At 49.9% G+C, this 13,158-nt stretch overlaps 1 protein-coding gene across 1 annotated transcript in view; it reads right to left on the bottom strand.

The window, feature by feature from the left end:
• The window catches only part of DCLK2 (doublecortin like kinase 2), a gene marked incomplete at its 5' end in the record, with an annotated part of 108,095 nt that overhangs the window by 63,006 nt on the left and 31,931 nt on the right, over positions 1 to 13,158 (bottom strand). Inside the window, one exon of the mRNA XM_015409029.1 lies at positions 11,862 to 11,964. Within this exon, the coding sequence (XP_015264515.1) occupies positions 11,862 to 11,964 (103 nt within the window). The remainder of the gene's footprint in view (positions 1 to 11,861; positions 11,965 to 13,158) is intronic.

The raw sequence follows: 13,158 nt of genomic DNA, 5'->3' as shown, positions 1-13,158 counted from the left end.
AGAAGGAAGAAGAAGAAAGCAAATCTGATGGCGAGTTAGGCTCGGGGTCTTTGGACGAGGACTCACCCTCTGAAAAGGGGACGGCTGCCCCCAAAAGTCCATACAAATTGAGGATTAGAAAAGAGAAGAATAAATAGTGGTTGAAGGACTCTGATTTGTGCCTGAAAACTCTGAAATAACTTTGGGATGCTCTGGGGGTTTCTTTAAGCAGTTAAATGAATAGTTAAAAGATAATTAACCTAGCATAACCAACTATGTTCATTGTTTTATTAGCTTTTTAAAGTAACAATTGAGATAAGCTGGTGTATTGATCTCCTACTCTTGGGTTTTTAGTTACCAGCGGGTCTTTTTTCTTTCTACTTAGATGTAGTTCCCCTTCCCATATTTTCGGTTGTAGTTTGTAAAAAAATCAATAAAAAATTCCCCTTAGGGGGATCCAAAAAAAAAAAAGAGAGAGAGAGAGAGAAAATAACTGTGTTGGAGGGTGGACTCTATGGCATTCTATTCAGCTGAGGCCTCTTCCCTCCGCAAACTCTGGCTTCTGTAGACTCCACCACAAAATATCCAGGAATTCCCCAACCTGGAGCTGGCAAACCTAGTCAGGACTGACCCCAATGAGTTCTCCACAAAGGCCAAAGTAGGCCTCTGCCTTTGTCTTTTTACTGACAAAACCAAGCTTGGTTGCCTAGCAACAGCCAGTGAGGGGAAGTTAGCCCCACAGCAGAAGGAGAAGAGAATAGAGAATAGTGGTGGGGCCAGGCAGAAAATGAAGGGAAGGGGACAGAGAAACAGAGAAACTCGGCCACCTTCCAGTCTGCGCCTAATCCCAAAGGTGGCAGTCAGTGGGGCTAGGAGAAATGACCCCTCTCCATCACTGGTGCTGTGCAATGCCAGGTCCATAAACAGGACTTTCTCTTGGAGCAAAATGTGGACCTGGCGTGCATGATGGAGACCTGGGTACGAGAAGGGGAGACTGTAGCACTCTCTCAACTGGCTCTACCTGGGTTCTCCATCCTCCACCAGTCACGGACTATGGGGCAGGGGGGGAGGAGTGGCTCTGTTCATATGGGAGGCTTACTCCTTCAGGGCGCTCCCACCGTTGAGGCTTACAAGCACAGAGTGTGCTGGCTTTGTGTGGGAAGCTGGGGAGAGATTGGGTATTTGGTTAGTGTACCAACCGCCCAACGCACCGGCCGACAGCCTGTCATCCCTGATTGAGGCCGTGTCCGACTGGGCATTGGAGTTCCCTAGACTGATTGTCCTGGGTGACTTCTCCAATGGTGGTGGACCTGGTGTCATCCATGGTGGCACTGGGACTCTCCCAGTACGTAACAGCCCCCACGCACAGAGTTGGTCACACGCTTGATTTGATTTTCGTGGAGGGGGTTACAGTGGACTGGATTACCGCTATGGCAGTTCCATGGTCGGACCACCATGCCCTGAAGACCCACATGAATGTGGCACCCTGACCCTGTTTGGGCGGTGAGCGCATTTTAGCTTGCCTGTGGTGCCAAATGGACCCTCAGCAGCTTCAGATGGCCCTACGGGATCCTATGCCCCCTGGGGGCTCATTTGATGAGTTAGTCAAGGACTGGCATGGCCAACTCTCGACTGCCATCAATGAGATCACTCCCCGATGCTCTCTGTGCCCTCACTCTAAGTGGGCTCCTTGGTTCACCGAGGAGCTGCGGCTGATGAAACGAGAGCTCAGACGACTAGAGAAACGGTAGCGGTGCGCTCACAATGAAGCAACAAGAGCATCCTATAGGATGTTTATGAGATCCTATGAGATGGCAGCCAAAGCTGCAAAGAGAGAGTTCTACGCAGCCACGGTTGCGTCTGCTAGCTCACGCCCAGCACAATTGTTTAGAACTATTCGGTCATTAACAGAGCTGCCTCAGGGTAGACCAAATGCTAGGGGATTGGATATCGGCTGTGAGGCTTTTGCGAGCTATTTTGCAGATAAAGTCTTGCTGCTCCGCCGCGATCTCCCCGCCACAGTTGAGACAGTGAGCAAACTCGAGGCCCCATGCATGTCTTCTAGTTCTATTCTGGATTATTTCAGTCCACTCAGCCTTGAGGAAGTCTACAGATTGCTCTCAACAGTATGCCCAACCATGTGCTGCCTTTACCCGTGCCGTTCATGGCTCATAAAAGCTGGCCACGAGGGGTTGCAAGGTGCCCTCAGGGATATTATCAACAAGTACTTCGTGGAGGGACTGTTCCCGGGGGCACTCAAAGAAGCGATGGTCCGCCCTCTCCTAAAAAAAATCCTTGGACCTGACCAAATTGACCAGCTACCAGCCGGTCTCCAATGTGCCCTATTTAGGCAAATTACTTCAGAGAGCGGCGGCGATTCAGTTGCAGAGCTTTATGGATGACACTTCCATGCTAGACCTGTTTCAGTCTGGCTTTCAGCCAGGCCATGGGATGGAGACAGCACTGGTCGCCCTCACAGATGACCTCCGGAGGCACCTGGATCAAGGCTGCATGGCGGCACTATTGTTGTTGGATCCACCGCCTCGCCGACAATGGGGTTCAGGGGCTTGCCTTACAATGGCTTGTCTCCTTTCTCCAAGGTTGGGGACAAAGGGTTGCGGTAGGGGAACAGACGTCCAAGAGGTACCCACTGGTGTGCGGGGTCCCTAAATGGGCAGTGTTATCCCTGATGTTATTTAACATCTACATGTGCCCCCTCACCCAGATTGCCCGGAGGCATAGGCTAGGGTGCCATCAATATGCAGATGACACCCAGCTATATCTGTTGTTGGGCGGTCAGTCCGACTCTACCCCAGATGACCTGGAGCGGGTGCTTCAGGACGTTGCGGGCCGGCTTAGACTGAGCTGACTGAAATTGAATCCAATGAAGACGGAGGTCCTGTGCCTGAGTCAGAGCAGCTTGGGGGTAGGAATCCCACTACCGACCTTCGATGGGGCGCCTTTGGTGCCAGCGCCAAGGGTCACGGGTTTAGGAGTGCTCCTGGATGCCTCCTTAACAATGGAGGCCCAGGTAGCAGCCACTGCCAAGTCAGCCTTTTACCATCTGCGACTGATTAGGCAGTTGGTTCCCTTCCTTGAATGCAATGACCTGGCATCAGTGATCCATGCTATGGTCACCTCGAGATTAGACTACCGCAACACTCTCTACATGGGGCTGCCCTTGTCTCAAATCCGGAAGCTGCAGCTGGTGCAAAATGCGGCAGTCAGGCTGCTGATGGGGCTCCCTACATGAGATCACATCCAGCCTGTGCTAAAGGCATTGCACTGGCTGCCAACAGCATACTGGATTCGTTTCAAGGTGCTGGTTTTGACCTTTAAAGCCCTATATGGTCGGGGGCCTTCCTTCCTGAGGGACCACCTTTCCCCATATCTGCCCCAGAGAGCACTGAGGTCAGGGTCGCAAAATCACCTGACTCTCCCTGGCCCAAAAGATGCCAGACTGGCCATAACAAGGGCCAGGGCTTTTTCAGTGGTGGCTGCATACTGGTGGAATGAGCTCCCGGAGGACATCAGGGCCCTGCGGGACCTTTTACAGTTCTGCAGGGCCTGTAAAATGGAGCTCTTCCACTAGGCCTTCGATTAGGAACCGCCACTGATGAATGTACCATCGTAAGTTGAACATGCCACAGCCCTGTTATAACGTCGGATGGTCTTTTCTTACTGGATCATATATAGGAAACCGTCGCCAACTGTTTGTACTGTTTGTACTAGCACTTTATGCAATTGTTTTATTATGAATTTTATGGTATTTATTGATCTTATTGTATTTTAACTTATGTAAGCCACCTCGAGCCAGTTTGTATCGGCAAGGCAGGGTATAAATTGTAAGTAAATAAATAAAATACATAAATAGTTTGACTGCCGGTGGCCCAACTCAGTAACCAGCCAACCACAAAGGAGCCAAGCAGGAGAAGCGTCTTTGTCAAGAGAGATAGCCATTTTGGCAGTTTATTCTGACAAGGAAGAATGGCTGGCAGTGGACGGGTGAAAGGAGCAGACCCAGCACCCAGCCTATGGTACACGAGTACTCTTGAGAGGCAGTTGTTGGGCCAATGGCTGATGGAGCAGACAGCACAACCAGTGGGAGAGCTGGAAAGTGCCAATACATTAGGGCTTTTAAATATATATCAGATTATGGTGCTCCCTATCCTGCATACCGGGAGAATAGTAAGTGCAGTCATCTCAGTACATGAAATCACCATTTTACTGGAAAATGGCTACACACATATTTTGCAGCTTCAGTATGTGGGAAAGCATACCCCTGAAAATCCAGTTTTTGGGTTACATGTACTGAAGCTACAAAACGCATGTTACCCTTTTCAGACAAAATGGAGATCATGTATACCGAGATGATCACCCATAGTATACTCTCCTGATACAATGGATAGGAATGCCAAAACATAAACCATGAAAGGGTTTATATATGAATTGAAAGGGCTGCTGGTCTTTTCCCCCCACCATAAGCAGCAGTGCTGGAAAAAAGCTTATACGATATGTCCCTGAAACTTTTAGATGCAACTAGATCTAGAAGCTAAGGCTTCAACACTCCCACAGATTCCATATTTTGCACACAAACACACACCAAATTTGAGTCATCAGTGATGACAAAAGATCAAATAATCTCTCTGTGCAAAAGGGAACCAGGATCTGAGATCTCTGTGTCTGTAATTTCATGTAAAGCCACAAGAGACGTAAAACTGTAAGAAGTGTTGACACCAAGAGGGGAAAAACTTTCACAAAGTGGTGTGGTGTTTAAATATGGAGGATGATTTGCACCTGCTCGATTAGGATGGTATTAGTCATAAAAACTTAAGTAAGATGGTTTTATGCTTATATTCCTCCAGTAGCCACAGGTCTGGCATCCAGTTGCAATGCTGGCTACACTGGCTGCAATTTCTCAATCTGTTACCACATTTGAAAGTAGGCAGGAACGGAAAGTTTCTTTCACTTACCGTGAATCTTCCTTTCTCTGTGGTTGTGGAGTGGTACATTCTGTACTTCTGGGATAAGCTCCTCCCCTTCCTTTAGGGTCGGCTTCAGGCTTTGATCCCGGCGGGGGAGGGGCTTATCCCCATGCTGACCATCCAGTTGTCGTCAAGCCCTGTCTGGCCCCGCCGGGCATTCATCTGGAAGAAAAGACTCCTTTCCCTCGACCTTAGAGAGGCTAAACGTCCTGACTTGTAAGGTCCTGGTAGACCGTGGTACCTATTGAGGGTTCCTTTCTGTCGCTCCCTCGCTTCCCCACGCTCCTAGAGTTTCAGAGAGAGATCTGCCCAAGTAACGGGTGGGCCAGAATGTACCACTCCACAACCACAGAGAAAGGAAGATTCACGGTAAGTGAAAGAAACCTTCCGTTCTCCAATGGTTGTGTCGTGGTACATTCTGTACTTCTGGGACGTACAGAAGCCAATCTCCCTCGGGTGGGAGGCGATCTCTCTCTCTCTCTCTCCCCTCCTTACAGAGTGTGCTGAAGCACCCTTCGGCCGAAGGCCGCTTCAGCCGATGCCATTGTATCCACCCTGTAGTGTCTGGTGAATGAGTGCACCGATTTCCAGGTGGCTGCCCTACATATGGTTTCTAACGAGGGGAAAGACCTATATGCTGCTGTCGTAGCGACTCCCCTGAGGGAGTGTGCCACGATTCCCTCTGGGGGCTGTAACCCACTTTCCTTGTATGCCAGGATGATGCATCCCTTAATCCACCTGCTCAGTGTAGAGGTGGAGACCTGCTTCCCTAGAGAAGATTTTCTAAAGGACACGAAAAGTGCCTCAGATTTTCTCCAACTCCTTGTCCTATCAATATAGAAGCTTATAGCACGTCTGACGTCTAGACAGTGCCACTCGCGTTTCTTGTCATGTTTAGGGTTAGGGCAGAATGAAGGTAGTATTATTTCCTCTGTCCTGTGGAATACTGAGTTCACTTTCGGCACGAAGGTCGGGTCTGTCCTAAGGACCACCTTGTCCCGATGGAAGACGCAGAGTTCTCTGTTAACTGACAGTGCTCGGATTTCCGAGACCCTGCGTGCCGAAGTGATACCCACTAAAAAGAGCGTTTTAAAGGTTAACTCCTTGAGTGGACATGACGCCATGGGTTCAAAGGGGGGTTTACAGAGGGCCTTCAGGACTGTGTTGAGGTTCCATGTTGGGCACCTATGAACCCTTGGAGAGTTAATGAGGGATACCCCTCTCAAAAACCTTTTAAAGTGAGGGTGTCTGAGTAGTGATCGCCCCTGTTTAGTCCCCAGTATGGCTGATATAGCTGATATCTGTCTTCTGAGGGTGCTGGTGCTAAGACCTTTCCCTATCCCATCCTGTAGGAAGGTTAAGATCGTCTTAACCGATGCTCTGGTAGGGTCTAACTCCCTTGCCCCACACCAGTTGCAGAACACTTTCCATGTGTGATCATAGGATCTTTTAGTGGAGGCTTTCCTGGATGCGAGCATCGTGCCTACCACGCTATCCGGATACCCTGCCTTGATTAGCACTTCCCGCTCAACCTCCATGCTGTTAATGTTATCAGCTCCAGTTGAGGGTGCCGTGCTGGACCTTGGGTCAGCAGGTCTTCCCGTAGGGGGAGGCGCCACAGCTCCGCTACTGACATTCCCTGCAGGTCCTGGAACCAGGACTGACGTGGCCAGAAGGGTGCAATTAGTACTACCTCTGCCTTCTGTTGGCGCACCCTTTGCAGAACTCTGCGCATCAGCTGCCACGGTGGGAATGCATACAACAGACCCTGTGGCCATGGGCAGTTGAGGGCGTCTATTCGTTGCGCTTGTGCCTCTCTGCCTCGGGAGAAGAATGCCGGGAGCTGGCGGTTCTCCTCCGTCGCAAATAGGTCCAGTTCCATTTGCCCAAATTGCTTGCAAATCCTCCTGAACACGACTTGGTTCAGTCTCCACTCTGACTGGTCCAGTCGCTTTCGACTTAGCCAGTCTGCCAGCCTGTTGTCCCTGCCTGCAACGTGGGTTGCTTTCAGAGACAGCAGGTGGCATTCCGCCCATGATATCAGCTTTGTGGCTTCCGTGTTCAGGGAGCGTATTCTGGTACCCCCCTGTCTGTTCACATAGGCTTTTGCTGTGGTATTGTCTGTCTGGACCAGTACATGCTGTCCTGACAGGGTGTCTGCCAGGTCCAGTAGGCCCAGGCGTATCGCCCTCAGTTCCAATAGGTTGATGCTCGCCCCTGACTCTCCGTCTGACCACTCTCCCTGCGTTAACCTGTCTCCTGAGTGCGCTCCCCATCCTTGCGTCCGTCGTCATGATCACCCTCGGGGGTTCCCTGAGAGGGGACCCCTCCGTGAACCGTGACGGTACCTGCCACCAGCTTAACTGGCGTCGCACTGTTGTGGGTATTCGTATAAGCTTGAAGCTTTTGCGCATTATTTTCCCTTGGAATGGTAGGAGGAGTCTTTGCAGGGGCCTGGCATGAAAACGGGCCCACGGTACTATCTCCTGACATGAGACTAGCATCCCCAGTAGTTTGGCTAGCTTCATGAGTTCCGTTTTGGGTTCCCTTAGCGCTTGGTCCATTAAGGTCCTGATTTTCTGCTCCCTTTCCTGTGACAGGAATACCCTGTCCTGGACTGTGTCTATTTCCACCCCCAGGTGCTGCAGCCTCTGTGTGGGATGCAGGTGGCTTTTCTGGAAATTTATCACAAAGCCGTGATCCGTCAGGATCTGAATTGTAAGGTTCAGGGCTGCTAAGCATTCTGATGCTGATGGTGCCTTCACCAGAATGTCGTCCAGCTACGGAAAGAGCCCTACCCCTTTCAGTCTCAGGTGAGCCACCAAGGTCACTAGTATCTTTGTGAACACCCTGGGTGATGACTTGAGGCCAAAAGGGAGTGCCTTGTACTGGAAGTGAGAACCGGCATAGCTGAACCTCAGGTACTTTCTCTGTGTGTCGTGTATCGGCACGTGCAGGTAGGCCTCGGATAGGTCCAGAGACGCCATAAAGTCCCCCTGTTGTATGGTCAACAAGATGGACTTTAGTGTCTCCATCCTGAATTTGTTGTCACTGATGTGGCGGTTCCGCCATTTGAGGGCTAATATCGCCCTTGTGGTTCCATTTTTCTTTGGCACCCCGAAGAAGCCATTTTTCTTTGGCACCACGAAGAAGATTGAGTATACGCCCTGTCCCCTTTGGGGCAAGGGTACTTTCTCTATTGCCCCTATCTCCACTAGATGAAGGATGGCCTCTTTGATCTCTAGGTGTTTTGCGCGATTTCGGAACTTTGGCATCTTGACCCCACGGTGTCTTGGTGTGGAGGCGAACTCCAGTTTGTATCCCTGCGATATTGTTTCTAGGACCCATTGGTCTGTGATGGTTAGATGGCACTGCTCCGAGAAGGCCTGCAGCCATCCTCCTATCTCGTGTTTCCCTTGTGGGTGTTGACAGTCACGCCTGGGCTCCTTTCTTGGGAGCTCTAGGCACTGACTGTTCTCCCTTCCCGTGTGGGAAGGGTTTTCCTCCCGGGTGTCTGGTATGCCATTTGCCTTTGGGGGGTCTGGAGAAGTGTTGCTTCTGGCCCCTTCTCTGGTCACGAAAGGGCTGAAAGCGCTTATTGTGCTTATACTCCCTCTTCTTGGAGGGTAGGACTTTCTTCTTGTCCTTATCCTCGACTAGATACCTATCTAGTCCCTCCCCGAACAGATTCGTTCCTTTGAAGGGCACCGCTGCCACTTTGGCCTGGGCTGAGGAATCAACGTCCCAGTGTCTAAGCCACGTGTTCCTCCTCACTGTTACACTACATGCTAGTGCTCTCGCCGACAGCTGCAGAGTGTCTAGGGTGGCGTCTGCCGTGAAGGCCATCGCCAGCGCCATTTTCTTTAACTCGTCTTTGATCTCTTTAGGTGCCCCACTATCAGCTGCCGCTAGTTTGTCTGCCCACTCATAGGCCGCTCTGGCGAACAGAGAGCCCGCTGTGGAGGCCTTAATAGCCGACGCTGAGGCCTCAAAGCTCTTTCTTAGAGCCTGCTCTATCCGTCTGTCTGTGTGACCCTTTGGCATCCCGTCGGTGTCCATCGGGAGCACCGAGGTGGAGTATAGGTTGTTAACAGGGTCATCCACCACAGGCAGCTTTAGCTTCTGTGTGGCCTCTGGCATCAGGGAGTATAGAGAAGAGGGGATGGTTTGCTTTGGGTTTGGCCGGTTTGTCCCACTCGGCCTTCATTATGTGGTAAAAGGACGCCGGTAATGGCAGCCCTGATTGTGCCACTGAAACCTTGGGCATCAGTTTCCCCACCCCTTTTTGGAATTCCGAGTCCTGTTCTATCTCCTCCCTTGGTTTGGAGGACAGGTCTAGTGTCCTTAGGACTTTAGGCACCAGGCGTGGGTACACCTCCAGTGGAAAAAGCTGTGATTGGACCGTGGGTGCCGTGGTCTCTGTTTCTTCCGCGGAAAGCTCACCCTCCTCTTTGTCAGAGGATGCAGAGGAAGAGGAGGAGGAGGAGGAAGAGGAAACCTCCGCCTCAGATTCACCCTGCTCCATCAGGGGACTCCTTTCTCTGGTGCCCGGTTTGCGCTTGCTGCGCTTTGGGGTTACTGGGGACCTGGAGGTACTAGTTATTCTATCTCTGGTTCTTTTAAGCTTCCTGCCCCTTTCCGGTGCAGGTTCGTGAGGTCTGGGACCCTTCAAAGTCTCCCATATGAGATCTTTGAATTCTTTCCTCATTTCCCCTTTAAACCATTGCATTATGTCAGGGTTAATGGTTTCCCTGCTTTCCATGCTCTTAGTTTGGAAATCCTGGGTGCTCTGTGTGGAGGCCCCGGCCTGCGCGTTGTCCCCAGCGAGACCGCCCTGTTCGGTCGTCTCTGCCATTCCCGCTCAGACCTGTGAAGGGGGGGAGGGGGGAGAGGGGAGCGGAGGGAAGACGGCGTCTGAGATAAGTCTTCCGTTACCTCCTCTCCGACTTGGCAGAGTAAACTCTTGCCCTTCCCCCCTTTGTTCTCGTGAGGCTAAGGGGGAGTGGTCTGCTCTTTGGAAGGCTCCCCTCCCCACGGAGACCATGCGGTTCCTGCTGCCTCTGTGTCAGAGGATGCAGGGATTCAGGATAGCCGCCTCCTTTGTTTCCCCCCCCGGCTTTCCTCGGCGCCGTTGGGGTCTTAGGTTTCGCTCCCAGAGAGGGCAGGGGCCGATCGGTCATCCCCGGGAGGCCCGGGTTCCCCCCCTTTTTTAAAGTCCGGACGCGGCTTTCCCTCCCTCTACGTCTCGTGAGGGGTGGAATCTTGGGTCCCCATGAGCCCGTAGGCTCCTTACCGCAACCGTTAGGGCAGCCGGGAGTCGGTGTGTCTCCGCTCCGTGTTCCCTCCGAGCCTCACGTCCGCTCCGAGGCCGACCGCCTCCGTGACGCTGTGCTCGTGCGTCTCTGAGCTCCTGGTCCGTTGGAGCAGACCCTCCACCTCTTAGGTGGGTAAGGCTAGCAGAGTTGTGCGCTGTTTTCTCTGGCTGCGACTAGGCAGCAACGTTCCTTTTTTCTTCTTTGTTTTCTTTGTTCGTGCCTCGCGCTTTGCAGCGCCGCCTGAACCCGTCCTGCTGGAAGCAGGGCCAGCAAAGAACTGGATGGTCAGCATGGGGATAAGCCCCTCCCCCGCCGGGATCAAAGCCTGAAGCCGACCCTAAAGGAAGGGGAGGAGCTTATCCCAGAAGTACAGAATGTACCACGACACAACCATTGGAGAACTGGGTAGATCACATGGCCACCTTTTAATCTTGGAGTTATGCTGCTCTATGGTGGTCAAGGTAAACTACAACCACAGATGTTATATTGATTTAGAGCTAGAAACAGATAAGGAGGACTGTGAAACATTTTGACTATAATAGCTACACTATCATAATGGCCACTAAAGCTTATATAGTTCGTATGCCATCGTTTTCCTATGTAGGACATATTATAAAACTGGCCCTGACCAATGCTAGAAACAGTAATATATGCACACTTTTTGTGAATTGGCAATTCATAAAAATCAATTTATTGCTTTCCAACTGATTAGCCCTAATATAGGCTAAAAAGAAGTTGTCTAACTTATAAAGGCTTAAATACAACAGCTAAAGCAAGCATTCACACATTGCTGCAAATAATCTATGCGCCTTTACTAGCACACAGGCATTCCTCACATGTAATAATGAACCAAGCATGGAGGATCTTCAGACTCACATGATCCCTCCCAGCAATCTAATGCAAGATGTCAAGCTTTTATGGCAAGTCACAGTGCCTCATAATGTCCAAGCCACAAACTAAAGTTTGCTCACCAGAACTATAAAACAAGGATTAAACTAGGGAAGAACAGGAGTCCCCTAATGGTGCACAAGTGCAGTAAACTGTCCCTGGGGTAATCGAAAGCTGTGTTGGCGGGAGATACAGGCACAAGGCAAGGCTTCAGAATGGCAATGCAGGGCAGGGAACCTGGGAGCCCAGGTCCTCTCAGCAGGTAGTTCCTAAAAACGGCTGGGTATTAGAAGTGGTTAAACTGAAAGACGGAGAGAAAGGCCCTTCTGAGGCTTGGGAAAACCGGGTGGGTGACACATGCCAGTTGAAACCTTGAACAACTGCTGGTGCCCAGAAGCTTTGGAGGGCAAGACAGAACACAACCTGCAGGTCAGCGGGGCTGTTCCGCCACAGGGCTTGAGGTCCATATGACAGCAATTAATGTATACAGGAGTGCAATATTCTGATTGTCTGGTTTACTAGATTACTTTCCATGACAGCACTATCTTTCCTTTAGATCTACTTGTATGGGAATAACTTCCAATCCAAGTGTTTGGCCTCTTCAGTTATTACTGTTATGGCAACTGTTCCATCACTTAGTGATACATGAATCAGATCAATCGAATCTTAGAATTCATAGCAAGTTCATGCTTACCACTGTGATCCAGAACAAAATCATCTTGAGCATAACGATATTTTTCAGGTCCACAAGCAATGAAAACATCATCCTCACCAAAGAAGTCTTGCAAGCAGGTAACCTAGAAAAGAAGATCCCAGAGCATGTTAGTTCTTAGAGAGCCAGTTTGGTGTAGTGGTTAAGTGCACGGACTGTAATCTGGGAGAACCGGGTCTGATTCCCCACTCCTCCACTTGCAGCTGGCTGGATGACCTTGGGCAAGCTGTAGTTCTGTAAGAGCTGTTCTTGAAAAAGAGCAGTTTCTGTCAGAGCTCTCTCAGCCCCACCTACTTCACAAGGTGTCTGTTGTGGGGAGGGGAAGGGAAAGGAGTTTGTAAGCCACTCTGAGACACCTTTGGGTAGTGAAGGGCGGGTATAAATCCAATCTCTTCTTCTTCTTAATCATTAGGGGAGGGGGATTCACACTACTCAAGTTCCTGCATTTGTATAAAACAGAGCATTGTTTGTTTTATGGGCCTCAAAGTTTACAAATATTTGGCAAAGAGATATATTTCTTAAGAAACTTTTCACTGGAAAGTCTCTAAAAAGCTTCCTTACAGATGACCAGTAAAGAAGCATGACCTTTTAGAACCAGTAAACTGCAAAACAGATATAAAAATATATGTGCAGCTACCACACTCTTCTTTTTAACTGAGACGTCCAAGGTAAAACTTCAAGTATAATTATTGTGCTTAATATCTGAGCAATATTTTCCCGTTAAGACATTAAAAAAAAAACCGGTAAGCAAAATGAAGTATGAGCACTTTTGCATTAGCACATTTATTTGTTTTTCGAACCTACCCTTCATACTCAGAGAAAAATAATCCCATACTTCAGTTACATCAACAGGAGGGCTAAAACACCCAAAGGTCTCTTAGGACCATGGTTTCACCCAACAATACAGTGAAATGTTTATCCTGCAAAAAAAGTTTTGTAATTCCCATTTAATTTGACAGAAAGCCCAAAATGCCTGCCCCCCCCCATTTCCCCCTCACCTGTCTCTACAGTCAGGACAAAGCACAGAAGTCCAACTAACTGTGCAATCAATCATAGCAAGCTTACAGCAGCATATAAATGACCAATTAGGAATCCTTAACTAAGATGACAGGGTATGTGGCATGGGACTATATCACTCTGACTTCATGTAGTGCAAACACAAAGCATGTAAGTAGGTACTTTGGTGACAGGTGTTGTGTCAAGCCTGAACTCTCCCTAGAAGCTAAAATGACTAAACTGAGGCAATTGAACTACAGTAGCTGGAAAAGACAGTGATGCT

This window comes from Gekko japonicus, unplaced genomic scaffold, assembly GCF_001447785.1.
Source record: "Gekko japonicus isolate JY-2015 unplaced genomic scaffold, Gekko_japonicus_V1.1 scaffold24, whole genome shotgun sequence".
Classification (NCBI taxonomy): domain Eukaryota; kingdom Metazoa; phylum Chordata; class Lepidosauria; order Squamata; family Gekkonidae; genus Gekko; species Gekko japonicus.
This window is presented reverse-complemented; position numbering and strand designations above follow the sequence as displayed.